This window comes from Rissa tridactyla, chromosome 8 (genome assembly GCF_028500815.1).
Source record: "Rissa tridactyla isolate bRisTri1 chromosome 8, bRisTri1.patW.cur.20221130, whole genome shotgun sequence".
In the NCBI taxonomy this organism is placed as follows: Eukaryota; Metazoa; Chordata; class Aves; order Charadriiformes; family Laridae; genus Rissa; species Rissa tridactyla.
The window spans coordinates 55955358-55981254 of NC_071473.1; the positions used below are offsets into that span (position 1 = coordinate 55955358).

The following is a 25897-nucleotide window of genomic DNA, read 5'->3' on the forward strand; positions in this document are numbered from 1 at the left end:
ATTCACATTAACCCTAATCAAATTTTGTAAGCATCATGGATTTTCTGTTACTTCTGATATTCTTTTCCTTCTTTTGAGAAAGGAGTGGGAGAATCCCCAGTTGGAATAGATATCCTTGCCAATGGTAGAACTCATCGCTTAAAGATTTTAATTTGCTTCATGTGAGAAATAAGTTCCGGTCCGAATGAAATAGGCTCAGGCAGAATCCTCTGTGAAGTACATTTTTATTCACGTTCTTGCAAGAGCAGGTGACCTAGCAAGTAGGCACACTTTCAGTTCTTGAAACGCACCTTTTTATTTCGTAATCCCGGCCGAATTTTTCCCTCCCCCCTGAATTTTTCCCTCACCCCTGTTTCCCATTGGTTAGGTACTCCAGGGTTCACAGTCTGTCGAGGTGCCTAAAATTCTTCCCAGATGTCCTGCCTCTGTTTACTTCTCTTTATCCTACACCTAAAGGGATTATCTGACTAGTTTATTTCTTTCCCTTTTGGTAAAAAAATTGCTCAATGTCATTAGCCCTGGTTAGATGTTTGACTACCCTTCTAGACACTAATCCAGTATGAATCAGTTTGTCCTTTTGTCTGTGTGACAAGAGATGTTCTACAAGCCTTTGCTGGAGCCTCTTTGTCTTAGTCATTCCCTTATCATGTCACTTCTGGTGGAAACGGCTTTTCTCCTCTGCAAAAGCAATACCTGCCTTTCTTACACTTCAGTAATTTAAAGACAGCTTTTCCATGTTTTGGAGGAAAACCTGGACATCTGTGAGAATACTTGAGTTTTCTTATTTATTGTAATTTATTCCAGGATAATTTCCAAAATAAATTTTCTTTCTTGTTTCCTTATTTAGGCATTTACATTGTTTGCTACGCATTTCCTGGAACTGTGTCATATAGATGCTTTATATCCCAATGTGGAAAATTACCATTTTGAAGTGCAACATGTGAGAAGCAGTGCTGGAAATAAGGAGAAAATTGCTTACACTTACATGCTCTCTAAAGGATATACAGAGGAAAAGAACTATGGTAACGGATTCCACTATGGCTTTAACTTGGCAAAGATTATGTAAGATGCTATTTCAGTTATTAGGCATCTAACAGTATTTTTCTACTGACAGATTTCTGCTGAGTTTGAATCTCTCTCATAGAGTAACAACTGCATCTGTAGAATGTTCCAAATACTTGTGAGTTTTAAGTAGCCATGTAGTTAGATAGTACTTTGGGGTAGTACAAAGAACTTACATGAAATTTTGTAGTGAAAAAAGCATTTTAGTAATGTCAGTAGCTACTTGATTCACCTCTGATGAGCCGTTCTGAGCAGGCAGTACTTGAATTGCTTTAATCCCTGCTTGTGGAAGCAAGTGAAAGTTCTGGAGCAACTTAAAGCTGTGAGTGCTGAGGTTTGTATTATGTAAAACTCAACTATGTGTCTGCCATAAATACCGATATATCAGTGAAACAGCATCTTGGCCCTTTTTGATTAGCAAAAAGAAATCAAATGTCTTTGAAAAAGGACAGGAATTTTACTGTGTATCAGCCTAAGGCTATTTTTCGAGGTTCCATTAAAGCATCAGTGTTCTCAGTTAAGTGGGTTTACTTCTCTTTTGACTTTAGAATAAATCATACTGAAGACTGTACAAATTGATGGATTAAGGGTCAATAAAGAAATGAATGAGTGACGATAAGGCATAACTACATGTTTTAAAGTGTTACAGAAATCCTTATGTTTCCAAATACTAGATTCTGAAGTTGGATCTTTGATTCAGTTGATATTAAATCAATAGGAAATTAGTTACACGTGATTTTTGCAAGCTAGCGGTAACTAAAGACTGCAAATTATTCCAGTCAAGCTTCAGTTAACTGGACTTAAAACATTTATTTATCAGAATTTCAGAATAAGTTCCTTTACCTTTGGCAGCACAAGGTCAATTTCAGATGCTACAACACCACTAACTCAGAAAAATCATATTTAGAGAGTATTCTCAGAGAACAGGAGACCTTTAGTAACTCAGTGCTGGTGTCTTGGCTTTACCTTACTTGAGCAAAGTTACATTCTAAGAAAGAGTGTAAGGGCTTCTCTTGACCCTTTTTAATTTTTGACCCTACAGTATTAAAGTACCCGATGAAGCACAGAATTTCCTCAGGACAGCCGGGGCCACAGGCAAAGGAAAAAGTAAAAAAATCATGTTAAAGTGAAAAAAATATTTTGCATCTCTTTCTTACTCTGAGTATCTGGCAGTTTGGCTAGTGGCAACAGAGTATAAGCTGAAACATGATGTCTGGGTTTAATGGAGAGCGCGTTTAGCATGACATCAGTATTTTCCAGCCTGACAAATTACTAAACTAAACAGAGAAAGCTGTTAACATCCCTGTGCCATTTTTTTCCTTTAACCCCTAATGTGCTTCATCCTGCACAGTTAGAGTATACCAGCAGTAACTTCACCTGGAAGTGTATCTTACAGGAAGCGCTACAACAAAGCAGACATTTTATTTTGTAACTCTCAAAAACAGACTTTATTAAAAAAAAAAAAAGACACACAAGGAGAAAATGTATATAAAGACTATTTAAATAAAAATGAAAACGTCACCCTTTAAAAAAATCAGCTAAATTAATTCTGGCAGACATGGTGTGGGAGTGGGAGGTCGGAAAAACAATTACATAATTACATCAAAAATCCTGATTTGTGTTTTATATGTTTAGGATTAAAAGCTGCAGAAGTTTCCTCACTGCCATCAGCCGTAATTCTGGATGCAAAGGAAATCACAAATCATATTGCAAAACAAATTTTGGTATGTAGTAGAAAATTATAATACTGTAATTCACAGTTTTTATAAAACTAAAATTTTGAGATTCTGAAAGGATATAGGGTAAGCACTGTCTGTGGTTTTATGAAAATAGATTTCATTAAAATTGGTGTTCCTGGAACCAGTTACAAAAGATTATACTGAAGATCACTGTTAGGTGAGAACACAAAGCAGTGCTTAGGGTTAAGGAGTATTGCATGTAATGTTAGTGGACAAACCAAGAATCATAAGATCAGAAATGGGCTGGAAAATAGCTAATATTATTATTTTAATAATAGAACATAGCTGATTTCATATTTTAATGCATGTGTATGTTTCTAAGAACAGCACAGGCAGAAGAGCACTCCTGAGATGATGAAACAGAGAGCCGTATACCATTTAGCAATGCGACTGGTTCAGACTGCCAGAAATTCTCGACTGGACCCAGACAGTTTGCGTATATATTTGAAAGGCTTGAAGAAAAAGTATGAAGCCAGTTGTCCTGCACCCAGACAAAACGATGAGCAACAGTAATGTGCAATATCAGCTGTTGCTCTAATTTTTGTGACTGTAAGAGGATTCTGTTTTTTTCCATAGCATTAGAAAACATTGCTTTTCACATGTTTTTAAATTCTTAATTCTTAGTCTAAATTATACGTACTACTGAAAGACCATATCCTTCATGGTTATTTTTCCCCAAAACATACCTGAAATACAAGCATTTACTTTGTATGAGGAACACAATTCTTTTTGATAATAAACTATATCCCTTTCATTATTTTGGAGAGAAAAAAGTAGTATAATATTTAGTATTTTCTGTATGATATATCTGGTATTATGGCTCTTACATCTGATACTGAAAATCTTGCCAAACAAAAAGCAGTCTTTGAAACAGATGGTCCGCTTGTCTTGCATAGGCAAGCTCTGCTTGCACGGTTGAACATGCATCCATAAATCCTGCCGTTCCCTACTCAAGGAGAGTTCTAGCTCACTCAGTCATTATGCTTCATCAGACATAATGTAGGCAGTCCAGGACTGCTTCCCCTCCAGAACCTGGCAGCCAGAGCTTTTTTGTAACACAGTAACAGCAAATTACTGTTGATCAGTTTTTGTTTAGAAAGTTATTAACAGGAAGTCAATAAAAAGTTGAATATCCTTCTTCCTTATTTTTTTGGAAACTTCATTAACTGAGAGCAGCCACGTATCCCAGCTTGAAAGAATTTATCTTTCCTCGCTCCCTTCTAACCAACTTTGGCCAAGCATTCTTATTTATTTCTTTTTTATATAGATGTATGCATGAGCGTATATATATGATTTATTATGCATGTATCTATAAAACTGGTAATACACAACAGTGCAATATCTAACAGCAAATACATTTTTATATATACCTATATTTCCTACCGTATTTGTTGTCTACCCCAGTGAGGATCATGGCAGAAAAGAGTATTCTGTGTTCAGTTTTCTTACCCAGAGGAACCAGATGGCGGGGAATGGACGTTTCAGACACAGACTCAGAGGGTGCAGGTCTCCCTAGCGGGGTCAGGGCTGCAGCACCGGAGGGAACCGTTCTGGGAGTCCTGCCTGGGGCCGTTTGACCCCGACAGAGCTGTTCCCTGACCTGCGCATCTTATTTCAGACCCTTCCGGTTGCTTCCAGTCAGCGCAGCGGTACTCTGTGTGTGTACGGATGTGTAGTGCACATGCGCGGTATCCGGCCTGCTGTGTGGCTGTACTGCGCATGCGCACCCCCGTCGCCTACAGTGCTAGGCTCCCATTGGTCTGAACGCAGTGCCACTGTCCCATTGGTCGGATCGCCTAGCTAGGGGTGGGGCGCGGTGAGGATTGACGGCGGCGACGGACCAATGGGGCGGTGCTGCCCAAGGAGGGGGGCGGGCGGCGGGGCGGTGGCGGCCAGTGGACGCCCAGTGGACGCCCGTTGTGGCCAGGCCGGGCCGGGGGAAAGCGGAGGGGGCCGGCGGAAAATGGTGTCTGTCTCAAAATCGGAACGGGGCGGTCCGGGCGGAAAGCTGGGCCCGGCGGGCAGGTGCTCAGGCCGGGCCCGCGGAGCCACCCCGAGCACGTCGTGAGGCAGTGGACCACGTCAAGGTGAGCGGGGGGCCCCGAGGGGTGATGGGGGGGCGGGAGGGCCCTGAGTGAGGCTGGGGGAACAGGGGGCGCGTTGTCGGGTCGGAGCGGGGTGGCTGGGCCCGTCTCCCCGCGGGGTCCCTTCGGTCTGGGGGGTTTGGGGGTGCGGTTCCGGCGATGGCGGGGAAATAAAGCCCAGCAGGGCGGTAAGAAAGCAGCTTCCGGGCAGTGCCAGGGACGTAGGGCCGGGCCCTCTGCAGTTGCCCAGCTCTTCCCCCAAAGTGCCTGTGGAGCCCTGGGGGTGCTGCGCCCTGGCGCGACTGTGCTCCACCTGCCCCTCAGTGTTGTCCATGGGGGCTGCAGAGGGGGTGAGGAATCACAGAATGGTTCGGGTTGGAAGGAACCTTAAAGATCATCTAGTTCCAACCCCCCAGGGACACCTCACACTAGACTAGGCTGCTCAAAGCCTCATCCAGCCTGGCCTTGAACACCTCCAGGGATGGGGCATTGACAGCTTCCCTGGGCAACTTGTCGCAGTGCCTCACCACCCTTACAGTAAAGAATTTTTTCCTGATATCCAATCTAAATCTACCCTCTCTCAACTTGAGGCTGTTACGCCGTGTCCTATCATAACACTCCCTGATAAAGAGTCCCTCCCCATCCTTCCTGCAGGCCCCCTTTATGTACTGGAAGGCTGCTATAAGGTCTCCTCAGAGCCTTGTCCAGGCTGAACAACCCCAACTCCCTCAGCCTGTCCTCATAGCAGAGGTGCTCCAGCCCTATGATTATCTTCGTGGCCCTCCGCTGGACACGCTCCAACAGGTCCATGTCCTTCTTGTGCTGAGGACTCCAGATCTGGACGCAGTACTCCAGGTGGGGTCTCACCAGAGCAGAGAAGAGGGGCAGAATCACCTCCCATGACCTGCTGGCCACACTTCTTTTAATGCAGCCCAGGATGCGGTTGGCTTTCTGGGCTGCAAGTGCGCATTGCCTGCTCATGTTGAGCTTCTCGTCCACCAGCACCCCCAAGTCCTTCTCCTCAGGGCTGTTCTCAAGCCATTCTTTGCCCAACCTGTATTTGTGCCCGCGATTGCCACGACCCAGGTGCAGGACCTTGCACTTGGCCTGGTTGAACTTCGTGAAGTTCCTACAGGCCCACCTCTTAAGCCTGTCAAGGTTGCTCTGGATGGCATCCCTTCCCTCCAGCATGTCGACTGTGCTACACAGCTTGGTGTTGTCGGCGAACTTGCTGAGGGTGCGCTTGATCTCACTGTCCATGTCACCGACAAAGATGTTAAACAGCACCGGTCCCAGTACTGACCCCTGAGGAACGCCACTCGTCACCGGTTTCCATGTGGACATTGAGCCATTGATTGCAACCCCTTGAGTGTGGCCATCTAGCCAGTTCCTTATCCACTGAGTGGTCCATCCATCAAATCCATGCAGAGAGGTGGAGCCAGTTTGGGGCCTGACACGCAGACCGGGTCTCCTGCTGCCGGGGCTGGTAACCAGGCTCGTGTGTCTGGTTTTGGGGCTGAGAAGGAGTTGTGTGGCTTTGGGATCAGGAAGAGGGCTTGAGATGAAATCCATGCCAGGCCCCATCTCTCTGCACGGAGGGTCTGTCCCAGCCCCGCCCCCGAGGGCAGCAGTGGGTTGCGGGTTCCACTGGCTTGTCCCTGTTGTCTGGGTGTGACAAACAGGCTCATTTCTCTGCTCTTCTTTTCACAGGGTCACCTTTTGTGGCACAGAGGAAAATCCTGCACAGCTGATTCCACTTGCTGCTCAGGTAGTTGCACACGTGGGGCTGGGGGAGTGGGGAGACACATTTGTGAGTTTAGGGATGCTACAGATAGTCCATGTCAAAGCTGCAGAAAAGGCAAATTTGCTGCCAGTGAAGAAAAGCTGTTGAGGAGTTGCAGTGAACAGAGCGTGCCTCCTGCCTGAGCAGGTCCATTGGTAGTTAGGAATGGTTTCCTTTGGAGTCAAAGCCTGAACTTTCATCTGGGATAAATTAAGAGCTGCCTGTTACCTTCATTAGGGTCAAGCGTTTCTCTTCTGTTTGTGCTTACTGGTTCCAGGGGCAAATGGGAAATAGCCTTTTCTTTTCCTACACGTAACTCGATTTTGACTAGCCTGTGGTGTTGGTCTAGTTAACGTTTGAGCCCCTAGATGCCAGTAGAAATGTAATGAATGAAACGTGATGGAAACTGATGTATCGCTTGATTTTTATTCTTTTTTATTATTATTGTTTGACTGTGGATGGCATGTTTTTCTGTGGCTCAATTCATCTTGTTGCGTGGAGCCTTCAGTCTAGGACTTTGAAGCAAAAAAAGTTTGTCGTTCCAGAAAAGGACTGGTCCTTCCTAGGACTGAGGTGCAGACTCGGAGGGTCTCTTAAGTACACGATCCAGATTTCACTGGATGTTGCTGCTGTTGGTCTTCACTTTTGTTAGTGTCCCTGCAGATCCCTCATGGGTGGGAGCTCTGAATCATAGTTTTCTTTTTTTCAGTCTCTTAACACATTTTTTCCCCCCAAGGAGAGGCTGCATTTAAAAGTTAATTAGTTTTCTCCCAAACGTGCCAGTGAATAAAATTGAGTTATGATTATTAAAACCAGAAAAATGACACCACTTTTAGAGATCCCGGGCTATTTCTGAACACGTATTTGTCACGCGCAAATGTTCTCGAGATACGGATCGTGGCTTTGTGCTCTGACAGACGCTGAGACAGGGATAAGCTCCGTCAGACAAAAAAAGATACAAGGCCCTGTTTGTTTTGTTTTCCTTTGTGGGGGTGTGGGTGCGTGTGCTTTCAAAAACAGAGTGCACTGTTGACTGCAGGTGGCAACCTGCAGAGCTCTTTTGCTGCCTGACCTCTCCTTTTCTTTGTCACTCCTCTTTTGTGGCTGCAACTTTCATTTGCATCATTTTAGAAGAGCAATTAAGGGACTTGCCTGTGTAAAAGTGCTGGCGATATCGGGAAGGTAAATGCTTGAACCCGTAGTGACTAACTTGGTGAATGGGAGCACCTGGCTAAACCGGTTTCAGAACACAAAAGGTGAGGTGCAGGGAGTTGTCATTCAATTCAGCTCCATTTTGCCTCTGCAGACGCTTACTGATCCCTGTCTATTCGGAGATAACCTGGGGGGAGCTGTGGAAATGGCTCAGCCCGGGGTGGTCTCAACACTGCATTACAATAAGAACTGAAACCAGAACTGAAACCCGAATGGTGCCTTTAACAAACAAAATGCCCTGAGTCAAGTCCCAGCAATATTCAGTGAGTGTGAGACCAGACATCACGAAATAAACATTGCTGTCTGAGGGGCCATCAAACTGTTATAGATTGAGGCCCAATAATTGACAGGAACCAGTCCAATTAATCAAATTAGTTTATTAAGCAAGCGGCAGCAAGCAAAACAGCGCTGGGCGGCCGGGGAGTCTTTGCTCCGCCAACGGCGCGCCCCCACTTCCCGAAAGTAGTTGATTATATACTCTTCTGGTTCCCGTATATGTGTCAGTCCTGGTATATTCTGTGTCTGAGCGACGTGTTGCTAGGGGGTCGGTCTTGTCCCGCCTCCTGATGGTCGTGAGGCTGAAGGCTCCTCATCTTTATCAGTGTCCTTGGGGAGACTCTTTTCAGCTTATCTCACAACTTAGCTCTTCCCTTTGAAGTGTTAAAACACACCAGATGCCTGTGATTTAGGCCTTGAGGTATCAAAGTGCACCAGATAGCACGCTGGATGCCTGCGATTTAAGTATGTGAAGAGTCGAAACAGTGTAAGTTTTCACCAGCCTTTAAGAAAGCCTGATTTGATTAACAAACATGATTCTATTTATTACAAAACCACCGGAGATAACCATCCCAGATAGTGTAATCCATTCAAGCAGAGTCCCGGAAAAAGGGTATTTAAGTCCAAAGTTTTGGTGAGAAAAACGAGGGAGGGAATCTTCCAAAGATACAGCTGGCCTGTAGGAGATTCTGCCCCACCCTTGTCCAGGACGCTGTGCAAGGTAACTTCCCGGGATTGAGCGGCCTTACCTGAGAGAGAGAGGGTAAGTGATTTAATAACGTATGTATGATGTCTAGCATGCTTTAAGATTTGTGCACTCGTTTAAGGTATTCATATCTAGCGCGCTGGTGGTTTGTGTTGTTACTTTTCGGGATCACTTGTTAGGTGGTAATAGTGTATTCTCTGAATTGTTTTGTTCTTTTCCCCTTAAATTGCAATAGTGCATTCTTCCATTGTATCCATAAGAACTTGCAATAGTAGTGTATCGGACCTGTGAGTGAAGTCCAAATAAATTGTTAATTTGAACTTCTCAGTGAAGTCGTCTTCTCTCCGTCACACTTGGCTACAAGTGGAATTTCTGAAGGAAAAATAGCAGCAGCAGCAGCAGGAAGCAAATGGCAAGTTCCCCAAAAACTGTGTGTGTCTGGCACATCCAGGTTTAACTGCCAAATGTTGTTTGGCAGTACGTTCCACATGGCTGTTTTTGGTAAACATAAGCTTTCAGGAAATTCAGGGTTGTGTGTGGCAAAAGAAGTGCCTCTGTCTGTGTGTTCTGCTCTGTAAATGTCTGGCGACAGGGCCGTTGTTCCCTGCTCTCAGTATGGCCGCGGTAGTGCTGCGATATTTAGGCCTAACAGACGGGTTTAGAAAGGGAAGGAGAATGCCCGTTTTCTGTAAGGGCTAGCAACGCTGACCCTTTTCTCCATCTTCTGCTTTCCTGTTCACCAGATGAAGCTGTTTTATTTTTCTCCCTTGTGCCCGGTCTCTGAAGCCGCTGTCGATGCGGGTTTGCAATTTGTGTCGCTAGGTTTTTGTGGCGTTCTCGTTGCAGATTGCTTCTGCTGTGGCTGAGTGTCAAGATGCGGTCTTCAGTTCACAGCTTCAGAAACCACATGCTCTGAAATGGGTGCGGGTGAAGCTGACTTTGGGTGTGCAGCCTGCACTCGAGGGGACGCTCAGGGGCTCCTCATCAAAGCGACCGAGCATGTGCGGGCACCCGCAGGGTTATGCTCTGGTCTGAGCACGTGCCATACTTTTGATGTTGGGAGGTGGAAGTAAGCACGTGCCTGGTAAATCCAAGGGCAGCCAAAAGCTGGGAGAGACCCTGAGCAGGTTTGGTGGCAGTTTGACACGATTCCGGGCCGTCAGGAGAAACGTCCTGGAAAAACCCACTGCTTTGTTCCAAGGCGGCAGTTTAGAAGGACAGGTGGGTTGCCGTACCCTTTAACAAAAATATTCAACTTGGGATGCGTAGGGTGAGGAAACCCTGGCTCTATGTAGGCTCGAGAAAACATACGTAGGCATCTGTGTCTGTCGCAGCGTGTATCTGCATGTATCTGGGAAAGTGGCTCTAGTGCAACTGAAGCTGCCATCGAGTCAAAAAAAGGCAGATTTGTCTAAAAACCGCAAAGGCTCTAGAGGCCCACATCAACAGCTGTGCCAGAGATGATGCCAAATGCTTTTTCCTCTACTCGGCTGCAGTCTTTGCAAACCTTCAGGAAAGAAGGAAGCTTTAGATTCCTACCCAGCTTTGTGCTAAAGGTTTTTTTCCTCTCTCGGCAGAATGTCAACTGCCAGCGTTTGTCCGTGGTCGCCCTTCTGTTGTGCTGTGACAGTGCAGGAGAGATGGAAAGGATCCAGAGTGCTCTGTGAGTATGAGGTACGTCTGTGATGCGCGTCTGCATTTTTCCTAAGGTCCTTGTTGTGTGGACTTTGAAGTTAACATGAAGGATTTGCCAGCTTTCCTTCTATAGTTTTTCTATGAAATATTTTAACCAAATCCTAAAAGTAAAATAAGGTCTGTTCTGGAGCACGTTACACCCATGCAAAGCGTACTTCCCTGTGTTTATTTTTCTCTTCCTGAAAGCACAATCTTCTCTTTCTGCGTGCTGTCTATTAAATGATACTATGAAAATAACTGTGTAGTAAAAGAGGGAATAAACCGTTCACAAGGGTTCATGTGTTCGGCAGCAGCACACTTTATTTTCAGATAAAAGCATTATGCTTTTCCAGTCAATAAATTTTAAAAATACCTTATGGTATTACTCAAAAACCTTACTGAGATACTGGCGTCTGTCCTAAAAGCAGTCAAGGTCAAAGAAGAGACATGGACCAAATGGGACAAAGCAGCATCGCTCCTGCATGTTTTCTGGTCTCTGCCACAAAGCATCAGCAGCCTCGTAAGTAGTGAGGGCGAGTCCCAGTGTGGTTTTGGCAAGTTGTGGCTTCCAATAAGGTCCTTTGTCCATGACCTACAGTGTGTCCTTTTGACTTCAGTTGGAAAGAGATTCTTCCAAAACCAACTGTTACTCATTCAAAGCAGTTGCCTTTTATGAAGTTCCCGTCAGAGCAAGTCCTCAGAGATGAAGCCTGGGCAGTAGAAGTCATGAGCAACCAGACTTGTGTTGTGCTCTCTTTGCACCTCTTTGCCGGCCTTTGTGTTCTCAGTTGTTACAGTCAAGATCTCATAAAACCGTGTTCCTCCACAAAAACAGTCGCCGATCTGCCGGTGCTTTTTGGTAGCTTGATGGATTGCAGCCCCGGGGATTTGATCCCCCTGCCCCCCCCCGCCCCCGCCAGACCCTCAAGAGTAAAACCATTTGGGAGGGATCTCTTGTCTCACTGATTTTTCTATGCTAAATGAAACTTTTAAAAAAAGAAAAAAAAAAACAAAACTAAAAGTTGTATAACTTGCAAACTGACTTGCGTTCTTTAAACTGCTGCTGCCAAATAGCTGTGGCGTACGTTTTATAAGGCGTACTGAAGCAGTTAGGTATTTGTTGTACATGTTTAAAATGAGAGGCGACTGAATGTAACGGGCTATTTTCCTGTGATATTTTGCATCCCCTGAAGTTCTGCATTTCTGTCTGGCTTTCAGTGGCGTGTTTTTTTCCAGCAGCCCGGGGAGTTGCCTGAGAGTGGACGGAAGGGAAAAATTATTCCCCGTGCAGGAAAAAAAATTAATCTTGTGGGGTTTTTTTTTGGGGGGGATGAATTCCCCAGAAAAGCATAGAGCACCAAGGTTTTTGGGGGCAATGAAAGTGCTGCCAAGGGACAGCGAGGACAAGCCACAGCTTTGCCTCCTGGCACCTCTGGTGTGGGAGCCGTCGCTGGAGGTTTGATATTTTGTCCCAGCCCTGGGAGAGTGAAATAAGGTGTTTTTGAGGATGAAGTTGCCAGGAAAGTGACTTAAGAGCCCCAGGCTACCTGGGAAAGTGGCTCTAGTGCAACTAAATTTGCCAGTGAGTCAAAAAAGTCAGGGTTGTCTAAAAAAAAATGCGAAGATCTAGTGACCCATATCGACGACTGTGCCAGAGATGGTGCCGAATACTTTTTCCTCCACTCGGCCGTAGTCTTTGCAAACCTTTGCAAAATAAGGAAGCTTTAGATTCCTACCCAGCTTTGTGCTCAAAGTGGGTTTTTTTTGGGGTTTTTTTGGTTTTTTTTTTTTTTTTTTTTGTTGTTGTTTTTTGATTTTTTTTTGGTTTTTTTTTTTTTCCCCCCTCTCTCGGCAGAATGTCAACCGCCTGCGTTTCTCTGTGGTCGCCCTTTTGTTGTGCCGTGACAGCGCAGGAGAGATGGAAGGGATCCAAGTATGAGGTATCTCTGCGACGTGCGCCCGCTTTTTTCCAAAGCGTGGACTTTGAAGTTAACAGGAAGGCTTTGTCAGCTCTCCTTCTATAGTTTTTGTATGAAGTATTTTAAGAAAACACTAAAAACAACATAAGGTCTGTTGCGGAGCATGTCACGCAACCAAAAGCATTTGCCCATCTCCCGGTGCTTTTTGGTAGCCGGATGGATTGCGGCACCAGGGATTTGATTTCCCCCCCGACCCTCAAAAGTAAAACCATTTGGGGGTTTTATGTTGCTGATTTTTCTATGCAAAATTAAACTTAAAAACCAAAAAAGGTAACACTGTACAATTTACCCACTGACTCGCATTGTTTAAAGCGCAACTGCCCAATAGCTGTAGCATACAATTTATGAGGCGGAGTGAAGCGGTTAGGCGTCGGTTCTAAAGGTTTAAAAAGAGAGGTGACTGAATATTACTGGGTTTTCCCCACTATCATGACAGAGTGCTCTGATGTACTTTATTTCTGTCTGGCTTTCAGTGGCACGTTTCCCCGGCAGCCCGGTAGCATTTCTATTGAGCAGTGCCGCTGGCCAGATGTCCCTCCTCCTTGTGTAACACCCAAAAAACCGGCAGTCAAATGACAACTGTGTTTTTTGGAGAGGGGTAGTTCAATGGTATCAGTTCACAGCCGTGCAAGTTGAACCAGTGCCACAGGAAAGTCAAATACTTTTATTTTTAAAGAGCATATGTAAACGCAGGCACCCCTTTTTAGCATGGCGTGAATGACCGAGCTTTGTTCTTTATTGCTCCTTTGGCTCTTCAAAGTTTGACCTGTCCCTCTCGGCTGCATTGACCCAGCGAGTGAGGTGAGCAGCGCGAGGGCCATAGCTGCAGCGGTGGCTCCGTCAGCATCGATTCTGGTTACAGCCCAGCTCGGTCCTGCCGCCCCGCACGCAGGGTGATGGATCTCCCTGCAGCCGCACTGGGAGGAAGGGTCCAGGCGTTTCCCAGCGCTGGCCAGAGTGTTTGCCCTTATGCTAAGAATGTGTTCAAAATGGCATCGGTTAGCCTTAATCCTGACTTTAAGAGTTGAGCTGGCGCTGTCTTTTGAAGGTTGTGCTGTATTTGGAGCTGAGGCGTTTCTCTAGAATCCTCCTGTAGCTCAGCTGCTGTCCCGTCCCTCAGTCTGAGGGAATTCCTCTACTCTCTCCTCTTCTGTGCTGCTTTTTTAGCACGCTGAACTCTAACTGGGGATTTTTGTTTTCCAGGTGCCTCGTTGTAGGCGTCTCGTGCTGCTCGAGGTTTGCAGCCGGTTGGCGGAGCCCATCTGAGGGGAAGGGGCCAGCCGGTCTGGTGACAAGTCTCCAGAGAGTGGCGGCCAGAGGGCGAACCAGGACCGCTGGGACTCCGGCGAGCTCCGCGCCACCTGAAGCGTGATCAGGGCTGCCTGCCCGGCCTCAAGAGCTGCCGTATGCGGTGCAGTATCGGCTCTTACGCATTACCGTGCCCCCATCAGTGTCCGGCAGTTTTTCGGGTGTCCATCTCTATGGCAAGGCCCCCTCTGGTCCAGCGCGCGTCTCTATGACGCTTTAGTCCTCCAGGAGCCCCCTCAGTCCTCCGACGTGCGACTTCATGGCACTTTACTCCTGCAGGAGCCCCCTCAGTCCTCCAACGCGCGTCTCTATAGCGCTTTAGTCCTCCAGGAGCATGGAAGTGCTTTCTCAGTCCTCCGACGCGCGTCTCTATGGCACTTTAGTGCCCCAGGAGCCCATAAATACTCGTCAGTCTTCTGGAAATCATATGCTTCTAGCACTCTTCCAAAACCATAAAACACGATTAACAGTTAAACACAAAAATACCTGAAGATCGCAAAAATAAAGTGGCCCCTGCATAACTCTCTTCTCCACAGCCACAACTGGGCAGAAATCAAACAAAAGTGGTAAGAGAATAGGCGCCCCCGTGTGCCGTAAAGCTGTACCGCGCATGCGCGCCCCAATGCCGGAGGGCTGTACCGCGCATGCGCGGCCCCTAGTGCCGTGCACTTGCGCTGCGGGTGTGCGGCGCCGTGTGCCGTACAGCCATACGGCGCATGCGCGCCCCCTAGTGCAGTGCAGCTGCACTGCGCATGTGCGGCGCGTTCGGCCGTACGGCTGCACTGCGCACGCGCGTCCCCCAGTGCCGTACAACTGTACTGCGCATGCGCGCCCTTTAGTGCCGTAAGGCTGTACAGCGCATGTGGGGCGCCTTCCGCCGTACAGCGGCACCGCGCATGTGCGCCCCCATGTGCCGTAAAGCTGTACGGCGTATGGCGGCCCCAAGTGCCGTACAGATGTAGTGCGCGTGCGCGGCGCTCTCCGCCGTACAGCTGCACTGTGCATGCGCGACGCTTTCTGCCGTACGGGTGTGCTGCATTTGCACCGCGCGTAGTGCCGCACCGCTTGGTTGGCGTGGCCGCTCGGTCTGGTCTGCCCTGCTTGGCCCCCGTGAACACGTTATGAGGTACCTGGGTTGCGTGAAGGTGAGCGGAGGGCGGTGGGGAATGTGGCAGGCAGTGGCGGGGGGCTTGAGGGGGCCCCGAGGGATAATTGGTGGGGTTCGGGGGGATCCCCCGGGGGATTGTGGGGGCTGGGGGTCGGAGTTGAGGGAAGCTGTGGGGAGTGGAGGGGCTGGGGGGACCCCGAGGGGTGTTGGAGGGAGCTGAGGTGGGGGGACACGAGTGTTCTGAGCAGGGATGGGGGCGCTGAGTTGTCCCTGGGGAGTGACTGGGGGGGGACAGGGGTCCTGAGGGTAATGGGGAGGCCTTGAGAGGGGCTGAGGGGTGCTGAGGGGTCCCCGATGGGGAATAAGGGATGATGGGGGGGGGCTGAAGGGACTTTCGGGGGGGGGCGGAGGGAGGGGGAACTTTTGGGGGGGAATGAGGGGACTGAGGGGGACCTGGGGGGCCGAGGGGGCCCTGAGGGGTGAGGGGGGACCTTGAGGGGGGCTGGGGGAACGGAGGGGCTGAGGGGGCCCGGACAGTGGGGAGGGGGGTCCTGGGAGTGTATTAGGGGCCAACGGGGAGGTCTGAGGGGGTGGCTGGGGGGGTGGGGAGACTGCTGGGGGAGCCCTGAGTTTGGGGAGGGGGGCTGTGGCCTGAAGTGGGTGCTGAGTTGGAGAGGGGCTGTGAGGGGGAGAGGGGTACAGGCTGAGGGGTGATGGGGGGCAGGGCTGGGGGTGTGAGGGGAAGGTCGAGGCATTCTCCAGTGTTTGGGGGTCCCCGTGACCCTCCACTGTGTCCCATCCTGCACGACAAGGAGTCCTACAGTGAGCTGTACTGGAAGGTCTGCGAGAGACTCAGCACCTTCTCCGAGGTCATTGTCTTTGGCTTCAAGGGAATGTCCCCCATGACTGGCATGTTTCCCCCCCCCAGCGCAGGCCGCCCCCTCACCAGTTGTTCCTCGGGGGCCTGTGCCGTCGCCATCCATGTCACAGGTATGGGGATGCTGGGACCCCTCCGGAGCTCTCTGAGACAGTCTGGGACCCCCCAGAGCCCTCTGATATCCCCTGGGATCCCCCAACCCCTCCAGGATCCCCCTGAGACCCCCTAGAATCTTCTGGTACCCCTGCTGCCCCCACAAGAGCTCTGTGGGATGTCCTGCTTCATCTTTTCCCAGGACGCTTCTGGGACTATCTGGGACCATCTAGGACCTCTCATGTTCCCCCCAGGGTTCCCTGGAGCCTTCTGGAATCCCCCACATTCCCCCCAGGACCCCTCTAGGACCTTCCCACACCCCCTCCAGGACCCCACAGATCCCCCCTGGAGCCCCCCAGGACATGCCAGAGCCCTCTGGCACCCCCTGGAGCTCCTCCCCAGTACCCCCCATGTCCCCCTGGACTGTCGTGGGAGCACCCTCTTACCCCTTGAGAGCCCCCCAGAGGCCTCCAGGACCCCTGGGACCCTTCTCCACACCCTTCAGGACCTCCTTGAGCCCCCCCGGGCCCCACAGAGCCTTCTGAGAGCTCCCCCGGTACCCCCCACATCTCTGTGGGACCCCCTGCACCCCCGGAGAGCCTCCCAGGATCTTCTGGTTCCCCTCATGTTCCCCCCAGGGCTCCCTGGAAACTTCTGGGACCCCTCCAAGCCTTCCAGGATCCCCTGGAGCACTCTGGGTCACTCTGACACCTGCTCTAGGATCCCCTAGAGCCCCCCAGAGCGCTCTGGGACCCACTGGAGCCCACCCCTGGTATCCCCCACATCCCCCTGGGACGCTTCTGCGACCTCCCCCCAACCCCATGAGAGCCCCTCAGACTCCTCCAGGACCCCCTGGGACCCTTTGTCTTCCCCCAGGACTCTCTGGGACCCTCATGGGACTCCCCACATTCCCCCAGCACTCCCTGTAGCCCCCTGGGACCCTCACACACCCTCTCCGGCACCCCACACATTGCTGCCAGGACACCCTAGAGACTTCTAGGATCCCCCTGGAGCTCCCCCACCGCTACCCCTCACATCCTGTTGGGACCCCCCGCACCTCCCGAGAGCGCCCCCAGTGCCTTCCAGGATCCCCTGGAGCCTCCTGGGACCCTCCTGCACCTTTCCTCCAGAGCCCTCCAGGACCCCATGGACCCCTCATATTCCCCCAGGACTCTCTGGGGCCTGGGAACCCCCACATTCACCCCCGGGACTCCCTGGAGCACCCTGAAACCCTCTCACCTTCCCCCTGGGACCCATCCACACCCCCTCAGGACACCCCAGAGCCCGCTAGGACCCTCCTGGGACCCCCCATTCCCCACTGGGAGCCCCTGGACTTCTCCATGGCATGCCCCACATGCCCCTGGGAGCCCCCACGCCACCGGAGAGCTCCCTTAGAGCCATCTAGGATGCCCTGGGACCCTCCCACACCCCCCCAGGATCTTCAAGGGAGTGTCCCCCATCACTGGCATGTTTCCTCCCCCCAGCGCAGGCTGCCCCCTCACCAGTTGTTCCTTGGGGGCCTGTGCCGTCGCCGTCCATGTCACAGGTATGGGGATGCTGGGACCCCTCCGGAGCTCTCTGATACCCTCTGGGATCCCCCAACCCCCCCAGGATCCCCCTGAGACCCCCCTAGAATCTCCTGGGACACCCTGCCCCCCCCACAAGAGCTCTGTGGGATGTCCTGCTTCATCTTATCCCAGGACGCCTCTGGGACTATCTGGGACCATCTAGGACCTCTCATGTTCCCCCCAGGGTTCCCTGGAGCCTTCTGGAATCCCCCACATTCCCCCCAGGACCCCTCTAGGACCTTCCCACACCCCCTCCAGGACCCCACAGATCCCTCCTGGAGCCCCCCAGGACACGCCAGAGCCCTCTGGGACCCCCTGGAGCACCTGCTGGTACCTGCCACGTTCCTCTGGGACCCCACCCCCTGAGAGCCCCCCCAGGGCCCTCCAGGATCCCCCTGGGACCTGTCGTGTTCCCCCAAGACTCCCTGGAGCCTTCTGGAACCCCCCACATTCCCCCCGGGACCCTCCCACACACACCCCCCGGGACCCTCCCACACACACCCCCCAGAACACACCAGAATCCCCTGGGTCCCCCCCAGGATACCCCAGAACCCTCTGGGATCCATTGGAGTCCCCCCGGTACCCCTCACATCCCACTGGGACCCCCATTACACCTGCTTCCCCCTCCCAGGGGACACCAGCTCCTGCCAAATGCTCTGGGAGCGCTGGAGCCTGACAGCATCTCGGCAAAGGAGAGATGAGCAAGGAAGCGAGCGGGGACCCCCTGGATGCAGAGAGGAGGATAAAGGAGCTGCGGAGCAGAGACCAATGGGGGCTCAGATGGGATGAGAGAGAGGGAAAGAGAGATGAATTGCCACAAGGTGCCCCAGGTATTTGCTCTAAAGCTTTAAAAAGAGGGAACTGAATGTAACGGATTTTTTTTACCCCTGATATTTAGACAGCATGCTCTAAAGTACTTTATTTCTGTCTGGCTTTCAGTGGCGTGTTTCCTCGGCAGCCCAGTAGCATCTCTCTCAGGCAGTGCTGCTGGCCAGATGTCCCTCCTCGTTGCGTAGCACACAAAAAACCTTGTAGTCCAATTATAACTATGTATTTTGGAGAGAGATAGTGTTATGGTATCAATTCCCAGCTGTGGAAGTGAAATCAGTGCCTGAAGAAAGTCAAATACTTTTATAGCGTAAGTATTTTTATTCGGTGTATATAAACCTAACGCACACCTTTTCACCGAAAGGGAAGGGACAAGGCATTTCCCAACACCAGTGAGAAGGTTTACTGTTACGCTAAGAACGTGTTCAAAATGGCATCGGTTAGCTTTAATCCTGACTTCAAGAGTTGAGCTGGCGCTGGCTTTTGAAGGCTGTGCTGTGTTTGGAGCTGAGCTGTTTCCACAGAATCCTCCTGTAGCTCAGATCCTGTCCTGTCCCTCTGATGGAATTCCTCTACTCTCTTCCGGGCTATTTTTTAAGATACTGAGCTATAACTGGGGATTTTTGTTTTCCAGGTGCCTCGTTGTAGGTGTCTCGTGCTGCTCGAGAGATGCCCCAGGCCAGGTTTGCAGCCAGTGGCGGAGCCCCTGTGAGGGGAAGGGGCCAGCCCTGGGTCTGGGAGTTCTGGGGCTTTTTTTGGGGGGAGTAGAAGGGTGTCTGTCTGTGTGTGTGTCTCGGGGGGTGATGGTGTCATTTGGGACACTGCAACATCACTGGGGCAGCGATGATGCAGCAGAGGAGCAGGTGAGTGGGGGACGTGGGGTTACGTGAGGGTCTCCCAAATGAGGTGGTTCACAGCCCCAAAACATCTGAAAATCTTGGAATGCGTTAAAAAAATGTGAAAACCTGTAACTATGGGCGCGAGGCACTGAAATAGAGAACAATCTCTCATTTATATATGAGAAATATATATACTGAGAAATAATATTATGTATGTAAAATAACTTCAAAATAAAAACCTCTATGTCTAAGGATTCTATGATTCTGTGCTTGTGTTATATAAAAGATCCTAGAAATAAAAATATTTTAAAAAATGTATTTATAAAAAGATATTAGTGTCAAAATAGATGTGTAAGCAGACAGTCTAAATAGATATTCCGTATCATAAATGTTAAAATCTAAGCAGATTTTCTACATAAGTGCAAACAGGCGATATAAATTCCCTAAATAGATAATGTGTAAATAACTAAGGGGGTGCTGCCGCCCGGCGGCTGAAGGCTGCTCCTGCAGGTGTGCGCTCCTCCGTGCGCTGTGGCCGCGCCGCCGGCTCGCCTTGGCCCCCGCCCCCGGCGGCGCTGTGCGTTGGTTCCGCAGCTCGTGCGCATGCGCGGTTTCGCGGGGGCCGTTCCGGCGCCGGTCTCGAGAGCGCGGCGGCCGGAGGGCGAACCAGGACCGCCGGGACTCCGTCGAGCTCCGCGCCACCTGGAGCGCGATCGGTGAAGCCCGCCCGGCGTCGAGAGCGGCCGTCGGCGCTCCAGTGTCGGCTATTACGCGTTACCGCGCCCCCGTCTGTGCCCGGCAGTTTTCCTGTTGTCCATTTCCATGGCCCCTCAGTCCGCCGACGCGCCTCTCTATGGCACTTTAGTCCTCCAGGACGCCGCTCAGTCAGCCGACGAGGCTCTCTATGGCATTTTAGTCCTCCGAGGTGCCGCGCAGTCAGCCGACGCGCCTCTCTATGGCACTTTAGTCCTCCGAGGTGCCGCTCAGTCAGCCGACGCGCCTCTCTATGGCACTTTAGTCCTCCGAGGTGCCGCTCAGTCAGCCGACGCGCCTCTCTATGGCACTTTAGTCCTCCGAGGTGCCGCGCAGTCAGCCGACGCGCCTCTCTATGGCACTTTAGTCCTCCGAGGTGCCGCTCAGTCAGCCGACGCGCCTCTCTATGGCACTTTAGTCCTCCGAGGTGCCGCTCAGTCAGCCGACGCGCCTCTCTATGGCACTTTAGTCCTCCGAGGTGCCGCGCAGTCAGCCGACGCGCCTCTCTATGGCACTTTAGTCCTCCCAGGTGCCGCGCAGTCAGCCGACGCGCCTCTCTATGGCACTTTAGTCCTCCGAGGTGCCGCGCAGTCAGCCGACGCGCCTCTCTATGGCACTTTAGTCCTCCGAGGTGCCGCGCAGTCAGCCGACGCGCCTCTCTATGGCACTTTAGTCCTCCAGGACGCCGCTCAGTCAGCCGACGCGCCTCTCTATGGCACTTTAGTCCTCCAGGACGCCGCTCAGTCAGCCGACGCGCCTCTCTATGGCACTTTAGTCCTCCGAGGTGCCGCGCAGTCAGCCGACGCGCCTCTCTATGGCACTTTAGTCCTCCAGGACGCCGCTCAGTCAGCCGACGCGCCTCTCTATGGCACTTTAGTCCTCCGAGGTGCCGCTCAGTCAGCCGACGCGCCTCTCTATGGCGCTTTAGTCCTCCAGGACGCCGCGCAGTCAGCCGACGCGCCTCTCTATGGCGCTTTAGTCCTCCGAGGTGCCGCGCAGTCAGCCGACGCGCCTCTCTATGGCACTTTAGTCCTCCGAGGTGCCGCGCAGTCAGCCGACGCGCCTCTCTATGGCACTTTAGTCCTCCGAGGTGCCGCGCAGTCAGCCGACGCGCCTCTCTATGGCACTTTAGTCCTCCGAGGTGCCGCGCAGTCAGCCGACGCGCCTCTCTATGGCACTTTAGTCCTCCAGGACGCCGCTCAGTCAGCCGACGCGCCTCTCTATGGCACTTTAGTCCTCCAGGACGCCGCTCAGTCAGCCGACGCGCCTCTCTATGGCACTTTAGTCCTCCAGGACGCCGCGCAGTCAGCCGACGCGCCTCTCTATGGCACTTTAGTCCTCCAGGACGCCGCGCAGTCAGCCGACGCGCCTCTCTATGGCACTTTAGTCCTCCAGGACGCCGCTCAGTCAGCCGACGCGCCTCTCTATGGCACTTTAGTCCTCCAGGACGCCCCTCAGTCGGCTGACGCTCGTCTCCACGGCACTTTAGTCCTCCAGGAGCCCGGAAGTGCCCGCTCAGTCCTCCCAGGCTCGTCTCTATAGCACTTTAGTCCTCCAGGAACCCTCTCAGTCCTCCCACGCGCCTCTCTATGGCAGTTTAAGTCCTCCAGGACGTCCCGCAGTCCGCCGACATGCGTCTCCATGGCGATTTAGTCCTCTAGGATCCAGAAAGTGCTCATCAGTCTTCTGGAAATCACCTGCTTCCAGCACTCTTCTAAAACCATAAAACATGATTACCAATTAACCACAGAAATATCTGAAGATCGCAAAAATAAAGTGACGCCTGCAGAACTCTCTTCTCTACAGCAACAAGTAGACAGAACTCAAACAAAAGCGGTAAGAGAATCACCAGAGGCAAGTGCCCAATAGAAATAAAAATGACTGTTGCTTTGCCTGCTGGGAACTTAAGGCATAAGAAAAGGAGCTCCTACCCCTGTGGCCACCTCTTTGCCTTCCGGGGGGGGGTTGTCCCCGCCCCTTTCTCCAGGGGATTGTGGGAAGGGTGGTGGGCGGGGCCTGATGGCAGTGGGCGGGGCCCGGGGTATATGAGCCACAGGCTCGGCTCAGGAGCTTGTTCTGCTGCTGGGCTCCTCTGGGGTTGGTGCTCTGCTGGGCCTTCATTTGGCTGCAGCTTTGGGGCAGGCATGTTTTGGTATTTAGGGAAGCAGAGGTAAGAAGGCTGAGCTAAGACCTTCAGGACCAGTACACATCCTGCCACCTGTATAGTAGAAAGTTGACTGGTATGCAGCTTTTTTGTTTCCTTTTTTTTCAGGTCAGTAACTTTGTGATGAGTGTTTAGGGGATGCCCAGATGGTTTAATAGTGTGCTTTCCTCTATTCTAGGAGTGCTGCATTTTCCTAGAATTCCTAACTTTATTGAAGATGGGCCAGAGGTTTTTTCCACCAGTTTTGCAGTATGCTGTGTGAGTTGCTGATCTTGTTTCTCTTAATTGGGTTGATGATGAGATTATATTGTTGGGGTTAGGGTGAGCATTTTGTACGCATCTGCATATTGTACTTTAGCACTTCTCAAGAAAGCAGCAGGGATGTAAGGCATAGTGTCATTCAGGGTATGGCATGGCTCATCACCTTTCCCCATTGCCCAAAGAGTGCCGTGGTGTCCCTAGAGTTTTTGCAGCTTGCAGCAGGCCCCTCGTAGATTGTGTCAGGGCATTACTTATTTTGTGGGTCTATAGCAGAGCCCAGAGTCCGTGGGAAGACAGAAGATAGGAGGTGCCTGCTGAACACAGGGTATGGCTCAGAAGAGCAGCTCCTTAGGAGTGGCTGACACAGGGGTTTCAGGGTTGCAAATATAGAATGGGAGCTGTCAAGAAGAAGTGGGGGTCCTTCCCTGACAGTTGAGGAGAAGAGAAGGGGTTTCTAAAGTTTTGGCGCTGGGGGTTGGCTAGGAAATGGAGGCAGGTTCATCAGTCTTTATCATATCGGTTTTGCATTTGGATTTGGGTGTCAAGAGGGTCTGGTCTGTTCTAGTCCCTTGCATTTGAGGTGAGCTGGATAGTATTGAGGAGGAGCATGGGACTGGTGATTTCACAGAAATGCAATGGTAATTTTGTGTTTGTTGGTATCTTAGGTGTCATAAATAATTGCTGCTGCAGCCTCCGACTCTAGAATCGGCGTGAAACAGGTGAGCGGATTGCCATGGCACCTCTGAGGATGAGGGTGCTGTAGAAGAGGTTGGCCTCTACTGTCAGGGTGGTCACTGCTGGAGCCATGGTTTCTTTTTGTTTTACAGTTGAAGAGGAACCTGGTGACTGCAGGAACACATCAGTTAGCTGTTTGTTGTGGGTTTTTTGTCAAGGATGAATTCAGACCCCTGGCTGTCTGAAAGCTAAGTAGAGGCACAGGTGCTGGAGGGGGGGCCAAGGTTGACAGTTTCAGGGAGGAGTTTTCAAGTCAGGGTAGAGCAGAGGGCTATCCAGGAGGAGTGTCCTCTGAGTAGGTAAAGGGAGTGGGTTACTCTTCAGCAAAAAGCTAGTGTGTGCTGGGCAGGGCAGTTCTGGCCTGTGTCTGTTGTTGTGTAGTTTGTGTGCTGTCTTCCGTGTCTTGGACTTTCCTTAGGTTTTGATATCCTCGTTTCTCTTTGCACTCAAGGGGCACAGCATGTGCCTTGGGCAGCCCCTGTAGAGTCTCGAATGCCTGTGCTAATTGGCAGAGCGCCCAATGGGCACTTCTTGCATAACAATTTTAAAGTGCAGATCGGACTTGCCTCTTGGAAGTTTCTAGATGGTCCTCTTCTGCAGCATCGTTCGTGGCTGCATGAGCAGCTCTGTTCTCTGAGCTATAGCAGCTCTAGCCATCTGCTTTTATGAACTGGGATTTCTTCCCTGCATCCTTACATTCTCAGGTCTTGAAGCCAGGCTTCCTGCACATATGTCATCTCCATTTTGACAGGAACTTCTTGGAATGGGCTGTTACATTTGACTCTCTTATGATTTTTATGACTTTGCCACAGAGCCTCCTCACGTCCGTGCTGTGGCCATTGGTCTTCTTGCCCAACAGCATCTCTTGTCTGAAAGTCATTCTTCTTGTGGAGAGTTTTCTCTCATCTTGGAGTCACGTTGTTGTCTATAGTGCTGCGTGGTGTTGGGCTGCACGTGGGTGTGTTTGGCGTGGAGCTGCCCTGCCTGGGGGTGTAGAGTCAGGGGTAGGTGGAACAGCAATAAGAGTCTATGGGTAATATGTTGATCTGCCAAGACTGTTTAGCCAAAGGTTGTACAGTCATCTGGGATCAAGCAGCCATTGGCAGGGACAGTCATTTCCATAGTGTGTTATGGGGATGATTGGAGCCTCCTGGGAGGGCCTGTTTGGCAGTAGCGAAGCAGATTGAAGGTGTTAAGGCTTGTATGTGTGGGGATTAATGTTGGGTCCAATTTTTTTTAATGGCAGGTTGTAGTTGGAGCCTAGATGATATTCCTAAATGGAAACAAGACCCCTGGAATTATTCAGCTACTGATCAGCATCTGGGTGACTTGTTTACTAATTTTTTCAGATGCAGAGGGACAAGATGTGCACCAAAGAGTCATGGAGAAGGCAAGCGGGACCCTGTAAGAAGGTGGGTCAGTTCACGGTGCTGGAGGGAAGATGTGACTGGTGGCTATATCATTATATTATGGCTTGGTGGTGGGGTGTGGGTGGTTTTTTTTTTTTTTTTCATTTTGAAGGTATGAAGTGATGAGTAAAGCAGGATATTGGCACCGGATGTGACTCTCGGGCAAGGTGGTCAATGAATAGTGGGCTGAAGCAGCAATTCTTCTCAGATGTTATATTGTGGGTGAAGTTTTTAGTGTCCTTTGTGTCTGTTTTACAGGTAGTCTGTAAGCCTCAAAGCAGCAGCCCAAAACCATGGAGGGCAGGTGGGCGAGAGGCCAGGGTAAAGGAGTAGGAGACAGGAATGGCTGTAGGCAGGCTGAGGTGTCAGGCAGTATGTCAGCATATGTCTTTTGGTTGGCTTTTTTTTTTCAGGTGCAGGATGCAGGCTCAGAGGGACTAAGCCGCATGCTGATGAGCGTGCTGAGAAGGTGAGGCGGTTGTGGGCCACATTGGTGTCTTAATAGTGAAGTATTATACGGCAACCTGGTTAATTATTTATCTTCTGGTTTTGCAGGTGCCCTGTGAGCCATCTTTGGAAGTGGGTGAGCATTAGAGGTGAGCCGAGGCAGCAGTGAGGAGGAGCTTGTGGCTGGTGATTTCTCACATGTGCAACAGTAATTTTGTTTCTTGGTATCTCAAGCAATGATGGCCACAGCATTTGACTCTGGAAGGAGCAGGTGAGTGGAATCCCATTGCGCTTTTGAGGAAGGGGAAATTGTGGAAGAGGTTGGCGGTGGCCTCTCTGAAACTTCTTGCTGTCACTGTTTGGTTTTCTTTAATTGTAGATGATGATGAACCTGGTGACTACAGGAATGTCCCAGATAGTCGATGTGCTGTTTTTTTTTTTTTTTTCTGTCGACATCGGATTTAAGACCTCCAGCCCTCTGAAAGCTAAGTTGAGTGGCCAGGGCTGGGGAGGGGCTGGAAAGGGAGAAGTTTGTGATTTGCAGGGAGGCCTCTTAAAGTTAGAGAAGGGCAGAGGGCTGTCCTGGAGCCATCCCCTTTGAGCCAGGTAAAGGGAGCAAGTTAGTCTTCAGCATAATGCTAGCATGAGCCGGGCAGGGTGGTTCCAGCCTGCATCTGTTGTGTTGTTTGTGTGGTCTGTCTTCTGTGTCCTAAACCTTCCTTGGGTCTCGATGCTCTCTTTACACTTGAGGAGCACAGCCTGTACTTCAGACACCATCCCAAGAGTCTTGAATGCCAGAACTCATTGGCACTGCCCCAGTCAGGCCCCACTTTTCTTGCATTATAAGCTTAAACAGTGGATCGGCCTTGCATCTCGGAAGTTTCTGAGCGGTCCTCAACTGCAGCATTGTTCCTGGCTGCATGAGCAGCTCTGTTCTCTAGCCATCCATTTTCAGTGACTGGGACTTCTTCCCTGCATCCTTAAGTTCTTAG

General features: G+C 50.7%; 1 protein-coding gene and 2 long non-coding RNA genes across 14 annotated transcripts in view; all 3 read left to right on the forward strand.

Moving 5' to 3' along the window:
- Nucleotides 1–3314, forward strand: part of MSH4 (mutS homolog 4) — a 32514-nt gene extending 29200 nt beyond the window's left edge. Inside the window, exons 18-20 of the mRNA XM_054210794.1 lie at nucleotides 848–1022; nucleotides 2698–2786; nucleotides 3129–3314. Of these exons, the coding sequence (XP_054066769.1) occupies nucleotides 848–1022; nucleotides 2698–2786; nucleotides 3129–3314 (450 nt within the window). The remainder of the gene's footprint in view (nucleotides 1–847; nucleotides 1023–2697; nucleotides 2787–3128) is intronic.
- A 1393-nt stretch (nucleotides 3315–4707) lies between these two features.
- LOC128914028 (uncharacterized) lies at nucleotides 4708–19390 on the forward strand. 8 transcript variants are annotated; one of them, XR_008468159.1, is made up of 8 exons: nucleotides 4708–4888; nucleotides 6596–6653; nucleotides 10440–10536; nucleotides 10962–11056; nucleotides 12392–12476; nucleotides 13719–14968; nucleotides 15744–15921; nucleotides 18101–19390. It is a non-coding gene; the product is annotated as an uncharacterized LOC128914028 (long non-coding RNA). The 8 variants fall into 8 exon arrangements; XR_008468158.1 differs by lacking the exon at nucleotides 10962–11056 and adding an exon at nucleotides 17386–17447; XR_008468163.1 differs by lacking the exon at nucleotides 10962–11056 and having other exon boundaries at nucleotides 18101–18299; nucleotides 18409–19390.
- Nucleotides 19391–21586: 2196 nt separating this feature from the next.
- LOC128914333 (uncharacterized) lies at nucleotides 21587–25501 on the forward strand. Of its 5 annotated transcripts, XR_008468237.1 has the most exons (7): nucleotides 21596–21725; nucleotides 22232–22311; nucleotides 22980–23033; nucleotides 24399–24461; nucleotides 24717–24762; nucleotides 24872–24927; nucleotides 25014–25501. It is a non-coding gene; the product is annotated as an uncharacterized LOC128914333 (long non-coding RNA). The 5 variants fall into 5 exon arrangements; XR_008468234.1 differs by lacking the exon at nucleotides 24717–24762; XR_008468235.1 differs by lacking the exons at nucleotides 22232–22311; nucleotides 22980–23033; nucleotides 24717–24762 and having other exon boundaries at nucleotides 25014–25176; nucleotides 25285–25501.
- Nucleotides 25502–25897: the final 396 nt, after the last annotated feature.